This window comes from Setaria italica, chromosome II (genome assembly GCF_000263155.2).
Source record: "Setaria italica strain Yugu1 chromosome II, Setaria_italica_v2.0, whole genome shotgun sequence".
Classification (NCBI taxonomy): Eukaryota; Viridiplantae; Streptophyta; class Magnoliopsida; order Poales; family Poaceae; genus Setaria; species Setaria italica.
The window spans coordinates 46,355,274-46,380,293 of NC_028451.1; the positions used below are offsets into that span (position 1 = coordinate 46,355,274).

The window sequence follows — 25,020 nt, forward strand, 5'->3', positions numbered from 1 at the left end:
CCCTGAAGACTCGGAACCGGAAAGCATCTGACGAATCTTCTATTGGATTATGCAACGGACAGTAGAGTTTTACCAAGTAGCCTAGACTGAACCAACATTTGACAGATCAGTTATCCAGTTGGGTGGCTTGAGTTCATAAGTAAAAATGTTTCAAGAAGTCTAAGTGGTACAAATTCTAGATGCTTCTTTTCTTATAATCTGAAAGAAATAAAATTCTACTACTAGTAATCTCTCTAGTGTAAGGATCATGTTAGGTGCTCGTGTATTTCAATAATAACGCCATATTTTCAAAAATGCCAAAACGTCTTTAGGTGTGAAACTTCATTCATGATCGGCGGTTGATAGTTGAATCAGCTACACATTGTATACCCGATTGAAGTACTGGCAAAAAATGAAAGTTCTGTGTATCAGAAGAAATGAAAGTTGATTGAAGTACTGATTCTAGAAGTACTGAATCATGAGTATCCACCGATTCTAGAAGTTCTGCATACCAGAAGAAATGAAAGTTGAGCGCTGCCGCTGCGATCCGGCAAAAAAATCCATCTATGCGACAGGTCTGAAACTAGTTTGAGATCTGTAGGCACAAATGGCAGGTGTTTTAATTGGGTCAGCAGCATGCGGTGGCTCCAGAAACTGTCACTCAAACAAACTTAGCAATCGGTGATGAAAGTACTCTTGTACTAGCACGTGGCTGCTGCCATGATGTGGTCGACAATAAGTTCAGGACGGCAATGCACGAAAGCACCACTGTTGCTTCATCACATAGAACAGCCCCAACTACTCTTGAGAGGGATGACAAGGTGATACTAAAGATCTACGTGCACAGCTGTCCGTCCCTCCGTTGCCTTCTCTTTGGACACTGACATCTAAACAGCAAGTCAGAGGGCCAATGATATGAGCTTGAATCGATAAACTGACGCTTTAGACACAACTGCAATTTGCAGTTCGTTTTCTGTTCACATGAAGGTACTGGAGTGCAGTCGCCATATACTGACCTATGATCAGTGAACAAAACAACCGATTTGGATATTTGGACCAGAGGCTTGCCATACAGTGACCTGCTGCAGTCTTGCTATTACAAGATGGAAAGAGCCAAAGAGGCAAGAATGTAAGAATAGTTCGAATACTATTTGTCAAGAAGAAGAGTAGTGAGAAAAATAATAAAAAAAGAACTATCTGTCAAGAATGGGATTCGAACCCATGCCCTTTCGGACCAGTACCTGAAACTGGCGCCTTAGACCAACTCGGCCATCTTGACTAGTTGTTACAGGGTAATAATAAAGTCTAATTATTATTAACAGAAAGGGTTTACATATGTCACTATGCCAATTGACAAGCATATGCTTCGGCGACATGTAGATACCGACACTGTCGACGTTAACCTTACGATTGGACTCTACTCGCTGTTTGACTGTTTCCTTCGTGGCGATCCGATCTCATCATCATCCACAGTAAAAAAGAATTCAACCGTGGACTAGCCCTGCATCAAATATATTTTGTTCGAGAGATTTGTCGTTGGATGATGTCTAGTTCTCCAATAGTGATATATACTACTTTACCATAACTTTCAACCAGCGTGTCTGATCGATGATGCAACGATGCAATGCGTCTAGCACTGGCCGGCATTTCCCCAAGTTGCCATTTGTTTGAAGCCTAATCAACCTACTACACTTTTAATTCATTGCAAGCCCAGTATTTAACTAATTATTAATCAAGTGTCACTTGATGATATATTCCTTTACGCCTTAGTTGATCTCTCTCCGTTGCTGTTTCGTCCTCCTCCTGATCCATGCACGTTCTTCTCTTCTCGATCAGAGCCGTCCAAATCTGGCTAAGCATCCGAGGTGTAGTTCCTCACAAGTCGCCAAAACTATACACTCGTTTTTGCAGTGCAATGATGCAATACCTGCCCAGATCCATCGCTCCTCCTCCAACCACCCTGCGTGGCCGAGGAAGCAAGCGGACCAAGGTACTATCATGAGAACACAAGTTCACACGTACATGACCTGAAAAAATTTCCCAAACCGAGAAAACATTGCAGCCGGACTCGTAACGGATTGGGCTAGCCTCTGCCCGTTTTTCTTCTACATGGGCTCACGTTGTTTCTGCGAAAACCTGATCCCAATACCTGCCCAGATCGGTGATGTTGGCATGTGCAATGTTTTTGTTTAGGACATGTTGGCATGTTGGCATGATGCCCAGATCGGCGATGTTGGCATGTGCAATGCTTGCAGTGCAATGTTTCTGTTTAGGACAAGTTGGCATGTCGTCGTTCGGATCCTGCAACGTTGTGTCTGTATATAACCGACCATTGGTTGCATTACTTGGATCCATTGCAGCTAGCTTGCAGGAGATAGGCGATCGGCAAGGATGAAGACTGCGATCGCCTTCGTGCTGCTGTTTTCTCTCCTCGCCGTCTCGTCCACGGCGGAGAAGTTCGATTTCTTCTACCTGGTACAGCAGGTGATGAACGAGTTCAGAGTATTCATAATTCAATACTTTCTGCTTCTAGTTCGACTTTCTATATGTAATCGAATTCGAGCTTTTTGAGATGTTCAAGGTTCCCCTACTCAATTCTTCCGAATTTCGATTATTAGTACTCAGGATCCTCTGTTTTCGATCGATTATCTAATAAATCTTTTAATGAAAGTATCGATCCACCATGACCATCGATCAATATCTAGACATGCGTCTGTACATATTATCCGAACGCGTTGCATGCATCGCCGGGTGGTCTGAATTTAACCAGCCACACGGCCGACGAGTATCTAACAACGCGTTCCCCGGTGCATGCAGTGGCCGGGCTCGTTCTGCGACACGCGGCAGGGCTGCTGCTTCCCGGACGCCGGGAAGCCGGCGGCGGACTTCGGCATCCACGGGCTCTGGCCCAACTACGCCAAGTGCCGGGGCAGCCAGCTTCAGGGCCTCGCCCGCGCCGTGCTCGGCGAGGACGCCGCCGCCTTGTTCTCCGCCGTGGGGCGGCGGGGCAGGTGCTGGCCGGAGTACTGCGACGACGGCAACACGCTGAGCCCGTGGGAGATCCGGGACCTGGTGGCGTCCCTGGACAGGAACTGGCCGACGCTGTCGTGCAAGAGCGGGCGCAGCTTCGAGTTCTGGAGCTACGAGTGGAAGAAGCACGGCACCTGCTCCAACCTCGAGCAGCACGAGTACTTCGCGCGCGCGCTGGAGCTCAAGGCGGCGCACAACCTGACGGCGATCCTCGCCGGCGCCGGGATCGTGCCGTCGAACACGGAGACATACTCACTGAGCAGCGTGGGGGACGCCATCGCCCAGGGGACCGGGTTCACGGCGAACCTCGAGTGCAACCGCGACGCCGACGGCGAGGCGCAGCTGTTCCAGGTGTACCTGTGCGTGGATCGAGAGGTGAAGCAACTCATCGACTGCCCGCTGTCCATGCGAAGCAAGTGCACCGACCGGGTCAAGCTGCCAGTCTTCTGATTGCTGCATGCCCGCATGCATATGGGCCGGTCGACTCCCCGCGCGTGCGTGTTTTAGAGCGGATATGAATAACGTGCTTCCCTTGGTGACGATTGGCGACCTGATACAATGGTTGAATGTCATGACGACATCTTAAGCAGCTAGCATGGCATGCAATAGAAGCAAAATCGATCTTTTCGTGTCTTTTTATCTCGTATCATCGTGTCGATTCTATTTCCTCTCACCTTTGCTAGTTGCCAACGTAGTGATATTTTATGAGGGCTGAGCCTTATTGGGCTGGCATAGCGTGATGTGCAACGTGCAATGCTTGGGCCTAATTAGAGGCTTGTTGGGCTGGCAAAGCACCTCTACCGCTAACAACATGCCACTATGCCTGAACTGCTTCACAACAAAATGCAACAATTAAATTTTATGACTGACATATGAAACTAGAAATTAAACCTTGCATTCGGGGTATCGTTTCATTCACCAATCCAAATCTCTTTTCGGTGTGATTGGTTCTCGTATCGCTGTAGCCTGGCTCGCACCACGCATGCAGAAACGGTCTAGCCTACCGGATGCAATAGCCTACCGGTTGCAATAGCCTTTTTGCATGACGTCCGGATGCAGTCGTCTCCTCCTTACATGACCTGACGCATTTGAAAACTGCAAATGAAATTCGGTACTAGAAAACACCATATGAACTTGTTAACCCTCAGTTTATGAATAATTATATCAACTTTGGTTTAAAAGTTCGACGGTTCATTTTTTTTTTCATAAATGCACGGGCAAACATCTATAACTGTATGATGACCTTAAAGTACTTATGATTACAAATACATTGACCCTTTTACTATCTTGATTAACTAAATATTTTTTTCCAAAAAAAATGTTGCGAGGGTATATTATATACCCTCGCAACATTTTTTCCAAACCTAGGTGTGTTTGGTTGCATGCACCACTTGATGCATGCATGGATGATCCTGGATGGGATGGTTCAACCAATTTACTTGTACCATATGGTTCACTCTAATTAGTAGAATAATGTATTAAGTGGGATGGCCTCATCCTGGATGAGTTGGTGCAATTCACCTAACCAAACAAAAGGATCATTATTATTTTGAATCATTTCATACATGAATCAAATAATACAACCAACCAAACACACCTTGCATCTTGGATCTTATGGAGTAGTAACATGCTAATCCCTCTATTTATGAATATTTATCGACTTTTTCTATAACGTTCAAACTTCAATAATTTATTTTTCATAAAGCACGAGCAAAAAATTACGACCTCAAAATACTTTGATTACAAATTCAGTGACACTTTTATCATTTTTATTTTTATCATAACTAATAAACATTTTAAAAATGTTGTGAGGATAGTAATAGTGGTTGTATTTAACTTGTAAGCCGTTGAGATAATTTCGTACGCAAAAGATTCCATTGATAGTGAGAAATAAAACTTGTAAGCCGTTGAGTAGTCATTTTTGCATTTCATGGCCTGAACAGATCCATTGTCCCTTCATCACCTACCTAGCTGGCGTGGCCAATGAAGAGCAACCAGATAAGTAACGTGAGCAACACGTCCATACACTGACCTAGGGCTCCCCATTCTGAAAACACCGGACTCTAATAACGCTGATCAATTGGATAAGGCCTGCTCAGTTTCCACGTGAGCACTGATTCATACACGCTGTGTCCGCGAAGCCTGATGAATGCCTGATCACATGCTATTTCCTTGGACACTGGATCCATCACAGATTCACAGTAACTTATTGGTGTGTATACTAGGTGTGTACTGGTCAAAACTATAGACATGTTGGCGTTGTTCTCGCATCAACGTAACTGTTGTTAGTAGCTGTAGTTAGGATAAATCGATCACGCTGCAGCTAGACAGTGGACGTTGGTATACTGATCGAGCAAATCTCCGAGACCAGTACGGCACCTGCTCCAACCTCCGCGAGCAGCAACTGCACTGACAGAGCGTCAAGCTGCCCGTCGTCTGATGATCGTGTCTCACGTTGGCCTGCCGTGTGACACTCAAACTGGTCAGCAGGTTCCAGTTCCACCTCACTATCTTGAGGATCACGACAGCAAGGATTAAATAGGAACGGATAGATCACCATTCCTAATCTCCATCTTAAAGTTTCTTGAGTCTTGTACCTCTATATTAATATGCCCTTAAAGTTCATCAATATATTGTCTACATTAAACAAATTCTAATACGTACTCCATATTACCCTTTGTTATATGTAGAGAAATTTTACGGTGCTTGAGGATTTTAAGAGCCGTCCATGTATTCAGATATAATGGTTAAAAAGTGGAAGGAACTTGTAACCCAAATATGTGGACCGGAACCTATATTTTGTGGGCCAGGAACTAGTTCAAAAATAAAACGAAGGCTATAATTGTACTTTCGATTAGATCATCGGCCCATGTTAGCCCGTTGGCCCATCGGCTTGACCGTTTTCCATCCGTCGGTACCGGTGACGTGCACGAGGAATCCCGGGACCGCCGCATCGCCGCCGTGGTTCCGCGCGGGAGAACGCCGCGTGCGTGCTGCTCCGGCTGTCCCAGCTTGAACGGCGCCACCGCGGCCGCTATCAGCCGCGCGGGAGCCATCCCTCTGCTCGTCTCCCTCCTCGAGACCGGCGGCGCACGCGGGAAGAAGGACGCCACGGCGCTCTACGCGCTCTGCAGCGGCTCGCACGAGAACCGGCAGTGCGCCGTCAAGGCAGGCGCCGTGCGGCCCAAGTTCGATTTTTGTTGTTTTGATGAGGTTTTGACAGTGGCGCTTGCCGGCGGCGTTTGTTTGTCCTACTGCTAGTGCTAAACTCGAGAAGGAGCTCGGAGTGGATGGCCGGCGGCGACTCCCTGCGTAGGTGGACGTCGGGCGACGGCGAGCCCCTACGCAGGCCAGGCGGAGGCGGAGACAAGACTATTTTTTTCTGATCCGCTCTCTCTCTCTCTCTCGGTGAAAGAACCGTCCAAAGTAATTAGCAAAGCATAAATTACTATAATACCCTTGGTTACAAATTGATTACAGTAAAAGGAACCTGAGGTTCCTTGCAAGCACCGTAACAAACCTCGGTAGTTGCTGGTTTTGTACTTGAGTTAAAATGTCTTTTTTTCTCCTCGTCTCACGCCTGGGCCTTGCGCGCACTGGGCAGGCACCCGATGCCAACATGTGTGCGGCGTTTGCGCCGGCTGCTGGGGCCGCCAGTCCGTCACGAAGCACCCAGGCCATCCAGCCCCGCCGCTGTCACGACGTTTGATGAAGAGCGTGCGTTGGCCCCCCGGGCGGCCGACGACGGCGAGGCCGTTGTTCACCTGATGCCGAACGGCTCGATGGTCACGTTCGGCCCTTGCAGCACTCCGCCGCTGGCAAGGCCGTACACGTGGAACGGGACGTGCATTATTAGGTTCCGTTTGGTTCTACGAACTAAAGATTAGTCTTTATCATATCAAATGTTTAGATATTAATTAGGAATATTAAATATAGGAGGTGTTTGGTTCCAAGGACTAAGTTTAGTCCCTGTCACATCGAAGGTTTAGATACTAATTAGAAGTATTAAATATATGTTAATTACAAATCCAATTGCATAAATGAAAGCTGATTCGGGAGATGAATCTATTAAACCTAATTAGTCCATGATTTGACCATGTGATGCTAGAGTAAATATGTGCTAATTATGGATTAATTAGGCTTAATAGATTCGTCTCATGAATTAGCCACGGTTTATGTAATTAGTTTTATAATTAGTTCACTTTTAGTCCTTCTAATTGGTATCCAAACATCCGATGTGACCCGAACTAAAAATTAGTCCATTGATCAACACCCTCATAGACTAATTACAAAATCAATAACACAAATGGAGGCTAATTCGCGAGACGAATCTATTAAGCCTAATTAGTCCATGATTTGACAATGTGATGCTAAGTAAATATGTGCTAATCATGAATTAATTAGGCTTAATAGATTCGTCTCGCGAATTAACCTCCATCCATGTAATTAGTTTTATAATTAATTCATGTTTAATCCTAATTAGCATCCGAATATTCGATGTGACAAGAATTACACTTTAGCTCAAGAAATCCAACATCCCTTACTCCCGGTCGGGGGCGGGCTGCTCCTGCGTCGCCATCTTCCCGTCGAAGATCGACGTCGACAGGACGCGCGCCGGCGCTCTGCGTCAGATTGACCAGCTGCAAGTTGAGAGGCCCAGCAGATGAGAGCGGGGTGACCCAGCAGCCGTTCACTTCCCAGATGCCCGGGGACCCGTCGCTGGAGTGGTTTCTGTCTGTCACCGGTGAGGAGGAGGTGCGGCCCGAACGGCACTGCTTGGATATGATGGAGAATTGGAGATGCATACTCCAGCCGGTCATCCGGAGCCAAAAATTAACCATTCAATTCCAACCTCCAAAATCAAACACTGCTTTAGAGGGAAAAAAAAGATGCTTAAATTTGTACCAAGCCAAAAAGAATCAATTCTGATATTTGCCTGCTTCCGCCTGGTTGGAAAAGTCTCAAGCTGATAATGCCAAATTAAGGGGGTGTTTGGATACTGAGTGCTAAACTTTAGCAGTGTCACATCAGATGTTCGGATGCTAATTAAGAGGATTAAATATGAGCTAATTATAAAACTAATTGCAGAATCCCTGTGCTAATTTGCAAGATGAATCTATTAAGCCTAATTAATCCATCATTAGCAAATGTTACTGTAGCACCACATTGTCAAATCATGGACTAATTAGGCTTAATAGATTCGTCTCGTGAATTAGATTCCATCTGTGCAATTAGTTTTGTAATTAGGCTATATCTAATACTCTTAATTAGGATCAAACATCCGATGTGACAGGTGCTAAGCTTTATCACGGGTATCGGAACACACCCTAAACAGTACTCATCTGTGCATTTCAATAGCCTGCTCTCAGATACGTCTATTGTCCCCTCACCTACCTAGCGTAGCCAATCAAGCAACCATCGGCCAATAACCTCAGCGCACCAAGTCCACAGACGACCCAATCACCCAAAAGATTCCCGATTCAGAGAAAGAAACGAACACAAGCGAGCTCGTAACGATTGGATAAGGCCTGCCTGATTCATACACGTCGTCGACGCCTCCTGATCCGGAGCATATGCTATCTCCTTCGACACCGGGTCCATGGCAGTAATATATTGGTGCCTTGTTGGTTGTGCGAATCAAAAACTATACCCATGTTGCCAACTTGTCCTTGTGTCAACGGTTATAAGTAGGTAATAGCTGCCGTTCGGATCTATCAGCGCTGAAGCTAGCAGACACCGATACTGTTGGGGGAGAATCGCCGGGAGCAGAAAGGATCATCGATCGATGAAGCTTGTCATCGCCTTCGGGCTCGTGCTCTCCCTCCTCGCCGTCTCGGCGGCGGCGGAGCGCTTCGATTTCTTCTACTTTGTCCAACAGGTAGTTAGAGGATTCTTGTTCTTTGATCTGAAATGTGCTTCTTGATCTTGTTGGCAAATGTTTTTTCTGATGAAAATTTATCGCACCGGGGCAGTGGCCGGGCTCCTACTGTGACACGTGGAGGGGGTGCTGCTTCCCGGACTCCGGCAAGCCGGCGGCGGACTTTGGGATCCACGGGCTGTGGCCCAACTACGCCCAGTGCCATGGCCGCTACGGCCTGGCCCGCGCCGTGCTCGGCGACGACGCCTTCTTCTCCATCGTGGGGCGGCGGGGCCGGTGCTGGCCGCAGTACTGCGGCGGCGACTACGACGACAACGCGCTCCGGCCGTGGGAGATCCGGGACCTGATAGCGTCCCTGGAGCGGAGCTGGCCGACGCTGTCGTGCAAGAGCGGGCGCAGCTTCGAGTTCTGGAGCTACGAGTGGAAGAAGCACGGCACCTGTTCCAACCTCGAGCCGCACGACTACTTCGCCCGCGCGCTCGCGCTCAAGGCTGCGCACAACCTGACGGCCATCCTTGCCGGCGCCGGGATCGTGCCGTCGGCCACCGAGACCTACTCGGTGAGCAGCGTCAGCGACGCCATCACGCAGGGGACCGGGTTCACGGCGAACCTCGACTGCAACCGCGACGCCGACGGCGAGTCGCAGCTGTACCAGGTGTTCATGTGCGTGGACCGGGAGGCGAAGCGGCTCATCGACTGCCCGCTGCACAAGCGCAGCAAGTGCTCCGACCAGGTCAAGCTGCCCCTCTTCTGAGCGAGACGAGCCACGGCGGCCACAGGACGCGGCTGCATCTGATCGGCGTTCGTGTTGTTCTGCCCAAGGACTCGACGATTTCCTAGCTCGATTCCTGGAATCGTACTACTCTTTGATCAGGTGGAGAAGAGGAGGATTATCTCTCGCCTCGATTTCGATTTGATTTTCTTTTCCTTGCTTATCAAACACGCAGAAGGATGTATTATAAGAATAATAATAAATTGGTTGTGTTACTTTGTTCATCCCAAATTGAACGTTGTTTTTGCTCCTTTTTTTTTGACGAAATGAGTATACAAGAACGTAACGGGAAGTGGTCGAGCTCACGCCAAATAAGGCTCTTTTTGGGAAGGAGGGTGTTAAACTTTTAACACTTTTTAACACTTTCCTATCCAAATATTTATGTTAAAAGTGAGGTGTTAAAATTTAATACCCTATTTTTCATAAACACATGGAGGAGGTGTTAAAAATTACTAAAGTTGTTAAAAGTGGTCCCCCTCTCCACTTTTTCCCAGTTTACTCCTTCTCTCTCCTCCCTCTCTCTCCGCCGGCCATAAAAAAGGGGGCAATGGAGTCATTTCCCACCAAAGGTGTTAAAGTTTAACACATCATCCAAACATCCCAATGTGTTAAACTTTAGCACTCTATTTGAGAGTGTTAAAACTTAACAAATTTTAACACAGGGTATCTAAACAGGTCCTAAATCGATCTGGGATACACATAGTCACTACCAGGCGCAACCACATGCTAACAATTTATGGCTACGCGTTGACCTACTACACCTACACGCATCTTAGGCCATGTTTAGTTACTCCCAACTCCCAACTTTGACACTATGCAAAAAGAAGATTCCCCATCACATCAAACTTGCGGTACATGCATGGAGTACTAAATGTAGATGAAATTAAAAACTAATTGCACAGTTTTGTTGTACTTTGCGAGACGAATCTTTTGAGCCTAATTAGTCAATATTTGGACAATAATTCACAAATACAAACGAAACGCTACAGTGTGCTACAGTGCTGTAACAGTAATTTAGCACCCCCAAATTCGCCAAACTAAACACGGCCTTACACAACCAAGACGACGGCTCTCCAGGTCACTCGATCCACAGTTGGGCCTCCTGCTCCATAAGCTCGTAGACTTCGTTTCAAAGTTAAAAAAAATCATTTCAAAAAATAAGCTCGTAGATTTTTGAAGTGTTATATCAAGGATGACGAGATACCGTTTCTTGCATCAGCCCCTTTTTGCCTCTGTTGCATTTGTTTCCATTAAATTTAGGCAGACGTGAAGGACAATGACAATGGCAGAAGCAGAACAAGAATAAAAGAAGGGAAGGGGCCCAACAAAGGTAGCATCTGTTTTGTGCTAAAACATGCTTTGCCATGAAAGAACAGAAATCGCTTGGTATGTGTAATTGAAAAAAAAACCATATTGTTGAAATGCTTCGAATCAACATGTCAATTACATCGAAGGAAGAACACGCTCAAGGGCTACTATGTCTAATTGCTGTTGCTGTGTAATTCTACGCATTCATGGTAGAGGATCCCCACGACTGTGGATTTTTTTATTTTTAACCCATTTTAAATATATTTTTTAAAATAACCTCTCCCGAACTTTATTTGCACGGCGTTACCCTTTTGGTCCCACCGTGCGCCGTGGCGCGGCAGTTAGCCGTTGCCGCGCCACATGCAGCAGCGCGACTATGCTGGTGCGGCGAGGCAAGCCGCGCCAACGCGACGTTGACTGGGTGAGGCGTTGCCGCGCCACATGCAGCGGCTACATGACGCTTGTCGCGCTAGACCGCCTGGCGTGGCAGTGGCATACAGGCCAGCGCGAGAACTTCTCCTTCCCTCTCCCTCCTTTCTTCCAGCTGCTGCCCCTGGCCGAGCCGACCCTTCTTCTCGCCGCCAGCCGCCGCGCCCCCTGATTCCCCCCAAATCTGGCATTTTCTAGTGGGAAAAGTGGGGGGAATCGATCCCACGTCCTTGGGAAGGTATTCCGCCACTTTTTCCTTGTTTTACGGTTACATTTCGTAGATATTTGAACAATTAGGTTAGGCTAGGGTTAGGGTAAGATGTTGAATGTTGAATCAATGGAAGTTCATGTGATAGATAGGAGTCGCAATACACTTCTAGGTATTGTTCTGCCCCTGGATTTGACGTTTAGAAAATGTAACATATGCTTGATTTGAGATTTTGGTAATGGTTTAGTTGGAGGTATGCAATGTAGATGAATGATAGAATTGTTGGTAATGATTTAGTTGGAGGCATGCAATGTAGATGAATAATGTAAATGAATGGTTAGACCTATTCGTTGGCAACACAATCGTATTGTTCAAAAATCTAAATTCATGTTTGCTCACTTGTTGTGTAGGTGTGATGTCGGCGACCGGGTATAAATACAAGTGGCGCATGGGCTATATACAGTACCCAAGAGTCGAATGCAGATGCTCCCGTACCTCCAACCCTTTTGGTCCCAGATTGTAGACGTGGCGTGCCAGCTGAGGTGAAACAATCAAGGCACCCAAAAACCGCTGGAAGAGCCTACTATGTGTGCAAGTGGAAGTTTGATCCTATACCTGCAAGTCCTTGTTATTTTTCCAGTGGATAGATGGACTCAAGAAATATGATTCTAGGATCCGCCTATTCCCATACGATAGGACGAAGCTTGAACATTACCAGCAGTTCAGATTTTGGGTTCCTCCTCCACCAAACCCACCTCCAATGACCGAAGAGGAGAAGCAGGAGGCTGCCTGCAAGCGTGTGAGGGATCATCCCTTGTGTAAGTATGGAGTTGCTACTAAGCTTATGCTTCCTAATATAGGGGTTCCACCTAAGTTCACTCCATTTTTCTGATGCTCGCTAAAGACACATGTACATTTTGTACCATAATGTTTCAAGCTTTTGCAAGTCGCACTTATATTGTTTTAGATGTAGCGTGTAATCTTCTCATTCTTTATACGTAGGACGGATGACCACTATGTGATTTCAATGAGTATATCCATGGGCCTAAGCTGTTGTGGCCAACGGAGGAGCAAGTGCGGGAGTTCGAGACTGGAAAGGCACCATGACCATGTGAGTCATTTTCTAGTGATAGATGCAAGTGTAGTATATTGGTTACGCAAGGTATGGTGCCCTCCAAGCTTGGCTATGGTTGGTTCTGTGGCAATGCATATGGCGAGTATTGGGTGCAGAACTTTTCACATTTTTTTTTATGATTTATGTATTTTTTTGTTGAGTTTGAAGACTTTTTTTAGGAGGGAAGGACATGCAATTGAGAAAGCTTTTATAGTCGAGATGATCTAATGTTAAAGTTAGGTCATACATTGGAATCATGGAAGTCAAGAGAAACTAACCACGAAACAAAATTATTGCTAAATCCAAAAGAAGGCAGCACCAAGACAACCTAAACGCTAAAGCTAGAGTAATTTCAAACAATAAGATGCGAGACAAAAAGAATCCAGCAACCAGATCGCACATCACAAAGCTAAATCAGCTAGCACAGAATCTAACAGAATTCATTGCAAGAATTCTGTCAACAGATATATATAGCAAAACTAATACAATAGTATTATGTTGTATTATTGATAGTAAATGGGTTAGCTAAATAAGCAATTTCTACCATCGACAGCTATAGGATACACAAAGAATCAAAGATTGTTTAACAGAGAAGCGAACCAAAGCCAGGCCTGATGAGATTATGGATGGAGAACTCACTGGTGTCCTCGGAAGAACCGTAGTAGCCGGACCATAAATCGTTCCACTGACGGCGATACTCGCTAACCGTCATCCAGGAGGATTCATCCATTTGAATCACATTCACATCTGGATCTGCTTTGTTTTGCTCCTCCATCCGAGGCTCCACCTCATCTTCCTCTTCGTCGTCGTCTGTCTCCCGCCCCTCAGACATCCTCCTCCCGCAGTCCCGATGCGAAATCGAACCCGCCGGCGAAGTCACCTCCCCCCACCCCTTCGCGAACAGCCTCCTCCTGCGCTCCCGGTGCGAGATCGCCTCGGCCGGCAGATTCTCCATTTCCGGAATAGAGTCCTTGCTGCTCTTGCTGCTGCTCCTCCTACTACTCGCCACCTCATCGTCCAATCTGCGGCCGCTCGTCCAGAGCAAAAGCCGGATTGCCCTCGCCGACGTTCCCTCTGGGCAGGAAGCTCTAGATCGGTCTGGTTCTTCTGTCCTTTTGGGTGGCCTGCGTCGCGCAAATAGGGCTGTACGCCTGCACGACTTCCGGCTAGTACGTGCTCAACTCGGCCCATCGGACGAGTCCTAGTCCGCTTAGAATAATTTTTTTGAAATAAAAGTCCGCTTAGAATAATTTTTTTGAAATAAAAGTCCGCTTAGAATAATTTTTTGCCGAGCCAGCGCTAACCTTGTCTGTCCTTTTTTTGTCCAACGATCGCACTTGAAACTGATGTCTCGAAAATCAAAAGAATTTGGTTGTAAAGTTATGTGTGTGATGCACCTGAAACTGAACCGGGTTGCAGTTTCGTGACAGTGTTCAGTGTAATCAGAATTCTTTTCACTGTTCCGTCCAACCTCCAGTAGAAAAGAATGTTGGGTGTGCACTGTGCAGTGCTACAAAACCGGCACAGCCAAGCCAAGCACCCAGAGACCTGACACAAAACGGCAGTCAATAAGCAGGTTCAATTTAACGCGGCCTCCTGCTGCTGCTGCACGTAGGCGACGCCCTTGTCGATGCTGGCCTTGAGCTGCGGCTTGAGCGCCTCCAGCGCGCGCGCCTCGTACTCCGAGAGCCCCCTGAGCTCCGACGCCACCACCTCCTCCATCCCTTCCCTCCCGAGCTTCACTCTGGACGCGAAGAACGGGAGCTCCGGCACCACCTGGGACTGCACGTACGCGCACTCGTACACGTCGCCGTCGCCGTCGAGCCCCCGCAGCGACGCCTCCACGAACCGCGCCGCCGCGTACGCCATCGACAGCGTCGCGGACCCGGCGCCGGCCTTGGCCTCCACCACCTCGGTGCCGGCGTTCTGGACCCTCGCCGTGAGCTCCTCCACCTCCTCGTCCGTGAACGGCACCTTGGGCCGCGCCTTCGACAGCAGCGGCAGGATGGTGGCCCCCGAGTGGCCGCCGACGACCGGCACGTCGACGTCGGCCAGCGGGAGGCCCTTCCTCGCCGCGACGAACGCGTTGGCGCGCACCACGTCCAGGGTCGTGACGCCGAACAGCTTCCGCGGGTCGTACGCACCCTTCTGCTTCAGTACCTCGGCCGCGATCGGGACCGTGGAGTTCACCGGGTTGCTGATGATGTGGACCAGCGCGCCCGGCGCGTGCTCCGCCACCGCCTCCGCGAGCTCCTTCACGATGCCGGCGTTGACGCTGAACAGGTCGTCCCGCGTCATGCCGGGCTTCCGGGGCACGCCGGCGGGGATGACCACCACGTCCGCGCCGGCCAGGCTGCTGGGGAGCTCGTCCTTGCCGGTGAAGCCGGCGACCTCCGCGGGAGTGTTGCAGTGGCTGAGGTCGGCGGTGATCCCCTTGACGTTGGCGATGTCGTACAGGTGAAGCGCCGAGACGAGCGGGGACATCTTGATCAGGAGCGAGAGCGGCTGCCCGATATCACCCGCCGCGCCGAGGATGGCCACCTTGTACCTGCCGGTGCCGGCCTGCGCGACGATGACACGCTTCGCGGCGCGTAGTCTTCTTGGTCCTCCCGATTTCAGATTGGCGGTGTGCCGGTGGGAGCTGGAAGCACTGAATTGTTGCGCATTGAAGGTACTGGCTCCGTGTCGAAGCTGATGCTCTCTGCAAGGAACTGAAGCGAAGGATAGGGCTGCGATTGCTGCCGCCGCCATTTCTTAGGATCTGCGAAAACAATGCAGAGACATTCAGTTGTTCAGACCTGAAGCTTCAGTACTACGTAGAATTGAAAAATCAGTAGCACAAATATTCAGTTGTTAGTAGCACACCTATTCGGCTCAAAGCAAACATGCGGGCCAGCACTCCAGCGAGGCCCTTGAAGATCAGAGGCCCAAAAATTGCGGAGTATCTCGCAGGTTGATTCGGCCCAAATAAAATTGGATCGCGATGCGCTATCTATTCGGCACACCAGCTGCCGACCCAGCAGCGCTATGAATGCACTCGCCTCACGCTCCCCTCGTTGGCGAATGGCGATTGCCTGACTGGTGTTGCCCTCCAACAGAGCAGCGTCGTCCACTCGTATTCAAGCAGGTTCCACTTCTGCTTCTACCTCCCATTTTCCCAATGCCGCACCTCCACCGCGGAGATTGACACTGCGTCGGCGCGGCAAGCTAACTCGTACACCCGAACGCCACTCCATTCCCAAAATTCACCGTGCGCACACCGCCGTCTTTCTATAATTCTATCCCCCAAACCAAAATCGACTCCACTTGCCCTGCGGCGGCACACAGGCTCTGAGGCTCAGGCAGGCGGCAGCCCTGCTCGCTCCTTAATCAGATGGTTCCCAATATCTTACTACTAGTGATCACCGAGTCCGTAGGCGAGACGTACGGCAGCCGGCAATTGCCGCCTCCACGCCGCCCGAACTCTTCGAATCCGGCCATTTTGCACGCGCGAAGAGCAAGCGCTGAAGCATACACGCGGAGAGAAAGAACAGAGAAGTAAGCAGGAGATGGAGGAAGAGGCGAGCACCTGACAGGATAGCACGAGCGGCGGAGACGGAGCCCGTGGTGCGCGGGAGAGAGAAGACCACACAAGCCCAGTGTTGTGTTGAACTGGTGAAGTCTCGGGCTGTGTTCTTGTGATCTCACCGAAGTCACGAGAGCGGAGAGCCTACCAGAGCCAGAACTCTACAGGAGAGGAGAGGATGATGCGTGTGGCTGTGGATTTTTCCTACCAGAAATTTGAGATAAAACGCGTGGGAAACTCGCTATTTCCCTGAGAAACTACCAGCGTACCAATAGCAGCAGTGCTTGCTGTCCCGGCCCAAACAATGCAACAGCATCGATCTTGGAGCAGTTTGTTCAGTGAATTTTTTTTAGGAAGTGAAATAGTTTGGTTATTTGCATGCTGCGACTAAGACTTAATTTTTTTAAGAAAATTATTCATCCGCTTTTTCTTTCCTTTTCTTTTCGAAAAAGGAACTATAGCAGAAGTACGATTTTCAACCCATAACTACAAAACCGGACAGAAACGACCATCCAACTATCAAAACCAGGAATATTTGGTCCTTTGGGTGGTTTTGCATTTTTCTAGAAATTTAAAAAATTTTGATTTAATAAAAAAAGTTCATAATTAATTTATTTCAAATTAAAAAAATATGAAGTTTGTACCAGAAGTTTTTTAAAAAATGCTATTGCTGGTACTCTATTTAGAGTTGTTTACATCATATTTGTTACTATTATTAGTATTTTATTGCTCATAATAAAACACAAGGAACACGAACAACTAAGGATCAAATAATGCTAAATAGAACACTGACAGATAGCTTTCATTTTTAGAAAAATTTTTGTACCAATTTGATATTTTTCCTTTAAAAAAAAGAATGTGACTCGAAAGCAGACATGGCACTTTCAGTGAGGAGGAATCAAGCCACCAACCATCAGCATCAGAGGATTGAGGACTCGTCACTTTCTTCAAATAGTACTGGTGAATTCAAATATGCCCATTAGCATCCAAAATTGCACCAGATGATTGAGGCCGGTCTCGTTCACTGGAGGATGGAGGTGGTGCCCACATTCTACATGAGGATTCGGCAAAACGAATATATTTGACCTTTTATTTAGCTCATGGGTGGAGTACACAAATTCTTTCTGAAAATGGATGTAGCTGGGCTTTTTGTTTGCGTCCATGGACACAAACATCATCAGGACACTTCATACACATAATCTACTCCCACCATTCAAAAACGCAAGACTTGTTTTGAGTTGCCATGGTAAACTAAAATGCTTATAGCAATAAAATCGTAACCAGAATGTCAATCGAGTGATATTATTTTCGTAAAACAAAATTATATTAGGTGATGCTAATTATGGCTCAAAGATTATAAGATTTTAATCTTGAAAGTGCACCTTATATATTTTTTGGGATGGAGTAGTAACAGACTTGACAGAGATTAGTGAGGCTACTGAGGCGACCTAACAAGAGTTTACAACCTTTTCCTCTTGCTTGCCTCCCTGTTTGCCTCCTAGATCTTCAAAGAGCCTCATAGCAAAAAGATTCTCAATCAGGGGTCCACTTCTTTCTCTGATACAAGTTCCCATCTTGTGAAAATTTCTAACACTTTTTTTTTCTTTAGTGGATGCTATCGTGGGCGTAGGGGTGGTAGAGGACCCTCTAATTTAGTCTAGTAAATTTAAGGATCGGGCTCAATAATAATCAGACCCTAATAATATATGATTTTAAACTAAAAATAGATAAAGCTGGGTTGAATTGTAAAGAAGGTATGGGAGACACGATCCATTACCACCCCTACCCTATGTGAGCGCGGCTTGTATTGTCATCTTATTTGACCAAAAGAGTGTTTATTATATTGCAATTAGGAAACGGTTCACGTTCCAAATCCACGTGCCATGCACTGACACAGAGCCTGAAATCAAATGCAAAAGTTTTCCTTTGAAGTATCATCTCGAAAGTACCTAACTGACACTTCACCATTGACACAGCAAGGCAGGCAGGTAGCATCAGCTTGCTCATCCTTGGAGCCTCACAGCTCGGAGTTCAGACAAAAGTAGGCCAAAGACAGGTGTCCAATAGTGAATTCAAACAAATCAGGGCTGCCTACTTGCCTGCACATACTCTATCCAAAATCATGCAAGAGGCCAGCTAAACACTTCTCGAATCTCGAAGATAGGCATCCCTCACCGGAACTCCATGGCGTCACCCCATATAAAACTGGCAAATCCTTACCGCATCGGTCATCATGCCACTCCAATCATTGACTCGATATGAGCAATTCATGAACAGAAAGGATTAGCAAAGGATGAGCCCTTTCCTTCGTATCATGATGATTGTGGGGTCCACTTGCCCTACATGACAATTGGTACTGTACGTAGGTATCAGAGTTTTATCTTCCAGGGAGGCTCAGGACCTATTTGAGGTTGGGCAGCATATTCCATGGAATAAAAAAATGTGAATTATGAGCCTGGCATGTTTGGATTTACAGTTGTTAATAAAAGGGAGAAATTGCAACTTGCAAGTTGCCATAGCCGTGGACCCAAGCGAGTTTAGGCCGTGTTTAGTTGGGGAATTTGGGAGGTGCCAAATTACTGTTACAGCACTGTAGCACACTGTAGCGTTTCGTTTGTATTTGTGAATTATTGTCCAAATATTGACTAATTAGGCTTAAAAGATTCGTCTCGCAAAGTACAACAAAACTGTGCAATTAGTTTTTAATTTCATCTACATTTAGTACTCCATGCATGTACCGCAAGTTTGATGTGATAGGGAATCTTCTTTTTGCATAGTGTCAAAGTTGGGAGTTGGGAGTAACTAAACATGGCCTTACAGGCCAACCCCGATCAGATCTGCAACGAGGCTGCTGCTGGGGTTCCAAGATGCGATGACGACTCGACGAGGAAGGGCGCTCATTGGATCTGCATCTGCGTGCCCACGGCACGCTGCGAAATTTACGGTCGTCAGAGAGCAAATGCTAGATACCCAAGGAACGTGCACCCAAGAGCCACCTCAGCCGCAGACCGCTCGTCACATGGGCCAGGATTCGCTCTGGTGGTACTGGTGGCTTTACTTGCTTATTGCTATGTGTACAGGCAAACTAGGCGAAGTAAATAGATGCAGGAACAACGTGTGAGGAAGCAGTACATGATCCTCTTAGCTTGGATCTGCGAATGATCTAGTTTGGAAGTTGGTACTTATCCATCACAAATGCAATTTAAACAATAAGTACGAATAGTATGCTTCTTTGCATACGTACAGATGCATGTGCTTAAGCATGCTTAAATTCTTGTATACAGTTAAATTGTAGCCATGTAGGCAATACGCATCTGCATTTGTCATTTAAATATCGATACAAAAGCTAGTAGCAGTTGAGGTCGGTACCTGCTACCTGCCTTCCAAATTCAAAGCAATTCCCATCTTTCAACAAAATCACCCCTCTTTTTTTATATACAAATAATGTAATTCTTGGTAACAACACATCTTATTACAGCGCGTCACTCCCTCATCAAAGGTCATATGGCAATATTTATTTATAAAAAAATAAAAGGTCTTATGGCAATATAGAAAGTTCGCATTGCAATACAGTAATTACTCATTGTTTAATCCTAATCTTACCCAGGTACACCGTACAGGTCGTCCATCAGTGCAACAAATCAAAACGCAGCTTAAACAACAGAAAAAAAAAGAGGAGTAAAAAAGTGGCGTGGGCTTAAGAAAAGCCCCCAGTGGCATCGGCGGGCGCATCACGCAGTCGCCCTCCGCTCCATCGCCCCTTCTCCTCCCCCGGTCAGCGGCTCGGCTGCAACCACCGCGCCACCCCAATGGAGGCTGGAGAAATCGGCGGCGCCCTCCTCTTCCTCCTCGCCGCCGCCGCGGCCGTCGCGGCCGCCATCTCCGTCGGCGCGGTCGACTTCAGCCGCTCGCCCACAGGTACACGCATTCACTACTCCCTCCCCCTTTTCCTCCCCTTTCTCTCTCGCTCGAACGCCGCGCTCTCTACAGCTCACGTGATTTGACTTGTCCCGCACCGCTCGCTGGCTCATGGTGCGCTCTCTTCTCCTGCTTTTCTTCCGCAGCGGGCGTGCCGCTCGGGTTCCAGCAGGCGGTGTCCTGGCTCATCGGCGTCCTCGACGGCACGTCCTCCGCGGCGGCGGACGTGTACGGGGCGTGGGTGGCGGTGCGGGCCGGGGTGATCGCGCCGGTGCTGCAGGTGGCGGTGTGGGCTTGCATGGTGATGTCCGTGATGCTGGTGGTGGAGGCCGTGTACAACAGCGTGGTCAGCCTCGCCGTCAAGGCCATCGGGTGGCGGCCCGAGTGGAGGTTCAAGTGGGAGCCCCTCGACGGCGACGACGAGAAGGGGAGCGCCCACTACCCCTTGGTGCTGGTCCAGATACCCATGTACAATGAGCTGGAGGTGAGAAGAGACCAGCACAGAAAGAGTTGCTAAAATTCGGAAATTATTAGCCATTCATCGATTGATTATTCGGCGAATTGTTCCGTCTCTTGTTGCTTTGTGAGATTAAATATTTATCTTGATGTGCTGCGTTTTCTGTGTGCGGGATGGGCGTGTAGGTGTACAGGCTGTCAATAGCGGCCGCATGTGAGCTGCAGTGGCCGAAGGACAGGATAATAGTCCAAGTGCTGGATGATTCCACCGATCCGTTCATCAAGGTAACTTACACTTGCCTTTCTTAGTTCCTCGTCTTTTGCAGGACTGGGGATTATTCCTATGAAACCTTTTGTTTGGGAGAAGCTATTCATTTAGCTCCATTTAGATCCTATCAGAACAAGTGAGGCATAAACCTATTGCTGGTAGCTGAGGAACACTCAGACTTGTGGAATGAATCAAAAGGATGATAAAAGTTTTGACACGAGACTAACTGGCATAGCCTCATAGGAGCATGCTAATTATTTGGGCTGGCTAAGTGGGTGCAGAGAGAGCATTATCCATTGTGAAGTGAGTAGCTAGTATAAGCATATAACAGATGCCCCTTGTTTGTGCAAGTGCTTTTATGAGATTAGTTAGATGAAAGCAACTTGAGCATTTGGCATAAAGGGTTGCGTCACTTGGATAAAACCTTTCACAATCATAAGTCATCATCCAAACAGGGAGAGATGATTAGAAGTTTTGATGAGGCAAAGACAGATTGTGTGGAAGAACACAACTCGAACGCAGGAATGAGGCTGAGAGTGAGAGCAAAGGTGAATAGTCATCTGGAGTCTGGACCATTCACTCACATGGCCACAGCAGGACGGACCCGGCTGTCTGGGTTTTCCTGCCCATGTCTGCTAGCAGCTTTGTATATGTACTGATAATATTACAGTGAAAATAGCATTATTAGAGATGAGAAACTATTTGGAATCTAACAGTAACAGCCACTGTGGGGTATGAGACTGATAGTATTACTAAACTTTGTCAGCAGCACATGGGAAGTTTACCTTTACCCCTTTATCCTTCTATTGCTGAGACCAGAACACCCTGTATGGTATAACCACATGAGCATAACTACTGCCTCCTGACATTTCACAGCATAACCAGCCCCCTCTGTCGACTTATCTTTGCTTATTCAGAGCCATAGATCTGAGGGAACGGTTCAATAATTGGTGGGGATATTTTTCTTTAGAAATGGATCTCCTTCAGCTCTAAAAAAATCACTTCATAATTTGGACCTCCTGCTATATCGATGCATATGCAGGACTGCTCTTATAAAAACCCCTCAATCTCATCTATTTCCATGGCTTGAAATCAAGATTATGGTCCATTTTCATGCAAAAGTCTTGTGATTTTTCATGACTAATCATGTTCATAAAGTAATGCCCGTTTGAAGCCAATAATTTTATGAAGGAAAGGCAAGTTACCAATAAATTATATGGAATGTGAGAGTACTGATATGAATATTGATCGATCCATTTGGGTTGATTGAATTGGTTCAGCAAATGGGTTGGTTTAGTTTACTGCAATGTAGTAGAAATAGTTTGCTAGCACAACTGCACGAGGAACCTTTGATAAAGCACGGATGGCCTCCCTAGCAAATAGCAGAAGATGTCTTTTGGCCATCGGATATATCGATAATCCATCCTACATTGAGGCACTAGTGTTTATTTTTAAATGAATCATTTTGTGTTGACAAGCAATTAGTCGCAAACCTTTGTCTTACATCTTCAAAAAACATGCAACAAACCTTGTTTAGCATTTCATAGAAAATGAACTGCCATTACAACAGTGCAACCATCTTGTTGTCATTAATGGGTTTAGATATTCTAGAAGATTATTGGGTCTAAGAAAAAAAAGAATATATGATGACTGGATTACTTCTTGCTGCAGAATTTGGTGGAGCTTGAATGTGAAAACTGGGCCAACAAAGGTGTCAACATTAACTATACCACAAGAACCAGCCGCAAGGGGTTCAAAGCAGGAGCTCTGAAGAAAGGAATGGAATGTGACTATGCAAGGCAAAGCGAATACATAGCCATATTTGATGCTGATTTCCAACCTGAACCGGACTTTCTGCTCCGAACTGTCCCATTCCTTGTGAACAATCCGGAAGTTGCCCTTGTTCAAGCTCGGTGGTCCTTCGGTAAGTACTGTGTTTCCTGTTAGCTCTTGAGCAAACTCTTCCAGCTACCATTCATCACAAATGCAAAGGATTGGGCCCTGGGAAATATTTCTCAGTTCTCATGTCAAACTTGCCAGATATGCTCCCACGTTCAAGCATATCACCATAATGGAGTACTTTCTCCATATTCAGATGTCTTTCTTGTAAGAACTGAGAACTGCACAAGTGGTTCATACAACTAGCACAAGGAACTTGGAACAGAAAACCTGACTGCTTTGGCCTCAGAAAATAAATCTCTCCTTGTATATTCATGGTATTAATATATCTCCCATACACTCCAATGTTTCATGATGATGCCAACCGGAAAGAAGGCATAGAAACAGTTCAAATATAATCTAACTTGAATAAGAAAACTGCTAATGTATAAACTTCTCCAGCAATATAATATTTTATTCACTCTGATCGGTCCAATTCTTAATTGACAGAATTTTGCAGTGAATGACACCACAAGCCTGTTGACAAGGGTACAGAAGATGTTTTTCGATTACCACTTCAAAGTTGAACAAGAAGCAGGATCAGCAACCTTTGCCTTCTTCAGTTTCAATGGTATACATCTTTTAAGACTTCTAATAGTACAACTCCCTTGCTTCTTTTGCATTCAACAAGAGAATTTGTAGTCCACCGCATCCGCATAGCACCTTAGTTCGAAAAGAGGGGGGAACAACCCCAGAATTTCGATGTCAAAACCATACAATCTTCTAATGGCTTGGCGTGTCTATTCTAGGAACTGCTGGAGTGTGGCGTACAGTAGCCATAAAAGAAGCAGGAGGTTGGAAGGATCGCACTACAGTTGAGGACATGGACTTGGCAGTTCGAGCAACCCTAAAGGGTTGGAAATTCGTATATGTTGGGGAAGTCAGAGTGAGTAGATCTAATCATATGATAGTGTTTGTCAAAAGTAAACCTGTTTGATGTGATCGTTTGACTATGCAAAAATGTTGTATATGTAGGTCAAGAGTGAACTGCCATCTACTTACAAGGCCTACTGTCGGCAGCAATTCCGGTGGTCCAGTGGTGGTGCAAACTTATTCCGTAAGATGGCAAAGGATGTTTTGGTTGCCAAGGTAAGCTTATGTCCTCCCATGCTAACAGATTATGTCTAGAAAAAAAAAAGAATCTAAAAATCAACCCCATTTGTTTTACCACTAGGATGTATCACTCCTCAAGAAGACCTATATGCTCTATAGCTTCTTCTTGGTGCGGAGAGTTATAGCGCCAACCGCTGCCTGTATTCTCTACAATATCATACTCCCCATTTCAGTCACAATCCCGGAGCTGTACTTACCAGTCTGGGGTATCGCCTATATTCCCACGGTGCTTACCATAGTCACAGCCATAAGACATCCAAAGTAAGTTTCTATGTAACTGTGCCATGAGTTCTAAAACTACGTTGTCCATCTGTCCTTTCACCAGGACTAAAGCTAATGTACTTCAATTTATCTCTGCAGAAATCTACACATAATGCCATTTTGGATTTTGTTTGAGAGTGTGATGACAGTGCGTCGCATGAGAGCTGCACTGACAGGACTGCTGGAATTAGAAGGATTTAACCAGTGGGTTGTGACCAAGAAGGTGGGGAATGATCTAGCGGACAGTGAAGTTCCCTTGCTTCAGAAAACCCGAAAAAGGTTAAGGGACAGGTAAAATGTCTCAGCTAACGTTTTCTGGATTAGTAAGTTATGCTAGCAGACACCACACCGCATACATTATTGATACTGTGTTTCCCTTTCAGAGTTAATTTGCAAGAGATTGGATTTTCGGTGTTTGTCTTCCTATGTGCATCATACAACCTCGCGTTCCATGGGACAACAAGCTACTACATATATCTATATCTCCAGGGATTAGCATTTTTATTGCTAGGGTTCAACTTCACAGGAACTTGTTCTTGCTGACAAGTGACAATGGCAAGATTGTATGAATCGCTGCTTTACAATCATTTTCTTGGTATAAGTCCACCAGGTTACATTTCAGATGATTTAGATCTTAGATGCACAGAAAGGTGTTGTTATCCCGTGTGCTCACAACGGTTTTCACCAGTGATAATTTTTTTCCCTAGCTATTAATGCAGAATGGCCTATCTTGCAATACAATGTCATCTCACAAGTAAAAAAAAAGATGGGAATGTGTTGGTT

At 46.6% G+C, this 25,020-nt stretch overlaps 4 protein-coding genes and 1 non-coding gene across 5 annotated transcripts; 3 read left to right on the forward strand and 2 right to left on the reverse strand.

The window, feature by feature from the left end:
- Positions 1-1,177: 1,177 nt before the first annotated feature.
- Positions 1,178-1,258, reverse strand: TRNAL-CAG. The gene has a single exon. It is a non-coding gene; the product is annotated as a tRNA-Leu (tRNA).
- Positions 1,259-2,195: 937 nt separating this feature from the next.
- On the forward strand, positions 2,196-3,658 carry LOC101770372 (ribonuclease 1). The gene is made up of 2 exons (XM_004958352.2): positions 2,196-2,463; positions 2,797-3,658. The coding sequence occupies exons 1-2, from the start codon at positions 2,371-2,373 to the stop codon at positions 3,457-3,459; spliced, it is 756 nt and encodes a 251-aa protein (XP_004958409.1). The 5' UTR covers positions 2,196-2,370; the 3' UTR covers positions 3,460-3,658.
- A 4,840-nt stretch (positions 3,659-8,498) lies between these two features.
- LOC101770785 (ribonuclease 1) lies at positions 8,499-9,890 on the forward strand. The gene is made up of 2 exons (XM_004958353.4): positions 8,499-8,887; positions 8,982-9,890. The coding sequence occupies exons 1-2, from the start codon at positions 8,795-8,797 to the stop codon at positions 9,639-9,641; spliced, it is 753 nt and encodes a 250-aa protein (XP_004958410.1). The 5' UTR covers positions 8,499-8,794; the 3' UTR covers positions 9,642-9,890.
- A 4,186-nt stretch (positions 9,891-14,076) lies between these two features.
- Positions 14,077-16,464, reverse strand: LOC101771167 (malate dehydrogenase, chloroplastic). The gene is made up of 2 exons (XM_004958354.2): positions 16,287-16,464; positions 14,077-15,479 (listed from the first exon to the last, which is right to left on the reverse strand). The coding sequence occupies exon 2, from the start codon at positions 15,467-15,469 to the stop codon at positions 14,297-14,299; it is 1,173 nt and encodes a 390-aa protein (XP_004958411.1). The 5' UTR covers positions 15,470-15,479; positions 16,287-16,464; the 3' UTR covers positions 14,077-14,296.
- A 3,542-nt stretch (positions 16,465-20,006) lies between these two features.
- Positions 20,007-24,949, forward strand: LOC101771567 (probable mannan synthase 7). Its single transcript, XM_004958355.4, has 10 exons — positions 20,007-20,201; positions 20,348-20,685; positions 20,844-20,942; positions 22,597-22,849; positions 23,324-23,434; positions 23,613-23,749; positions 23,839-23,952; positions 24,038-24,237; positions 24,337-24,528; positions 24,621-24,949. The coding sequence occupies exons 1-10, from the start codon at positions 20,093-20,095 to the stop codon at positions 24,778-24,780; spliced, it is 1,713 nt and encodes a 570-aa protein (XP_004958412.1). The 5' UTR covers positions 20,007-20,092; the 3' UTR covers positions 24,781-24,949.
- Positions 24,950-25,020: the final 71 nt, after the last annotated feature.

What these genes read in the sequence shown, in the direction of transcription:
- LOC101771567 (XM_004958355.4), top strand. Translation starts at nt 20,093, where the DNA reads ATGGAGGCTGGAGAAATCGGCGGCGCCCTCCTCTTCCTCCTCGCCGCC. An exon ending in CCACCGATCCGTTCATCAAG is followed by an intron (nt 20,943 to 22,596) that starts GTAACTTACACT and finishes TTCTTGCTGCAG; the next exon opens with AATTTGGTGGAGCTTGAATG. An exon ending in ACAGCCATAAGACATCCAAA is followed by an intron (nt 24,238 to 24,336) that starts GTAAGTTTCTAT and finishes TTATCTCTGCAG; the next exon opens with AAATCTACACATAATGCCAT.
- LOC101770785 (XM_004958353.4), top strand. Translation starts at nt 8,795, where the DNA reads ATGAAGCTTGTCATCGCCTTCGGGCTCGTGCTCTCCCTCCTCGCCGTC. An exon ending in TCTTCTACTTTGTCCAACAG is followed by an intron (nt 8,888 to 8,981) that starts GTAGTTAGAGGA and finishes GCACCGGGGCAG; the next exon opens with TGGCCGGGCTCCTACTGTGA.
- LOC101770372 (XM_004958352.2), top strand. Translation starts at nt 2,371, where the DNA reads ATGAAGACTGCGATCGCCTTCGTGCTGCTGTTTTCTCTCCTCGCCGTC. An exon ending in TCTTCTACCTGGTACAGCAG is followed by an intron (nt 2,464 to 2,796) that starts GTGATGAACGAG and finishes CGGTGCATGCAG; the next exon opens with TGGCCGGGCTCGTTCTGCGA.
- LOC101771167 (XM_004958354.2), bottom strand. Translation starts at nt 15,469, where the DNA reads ATGGCGGCGGCAGCAATCGCAGCCCTATCCTTCGCTTCAGTTCCTTGC.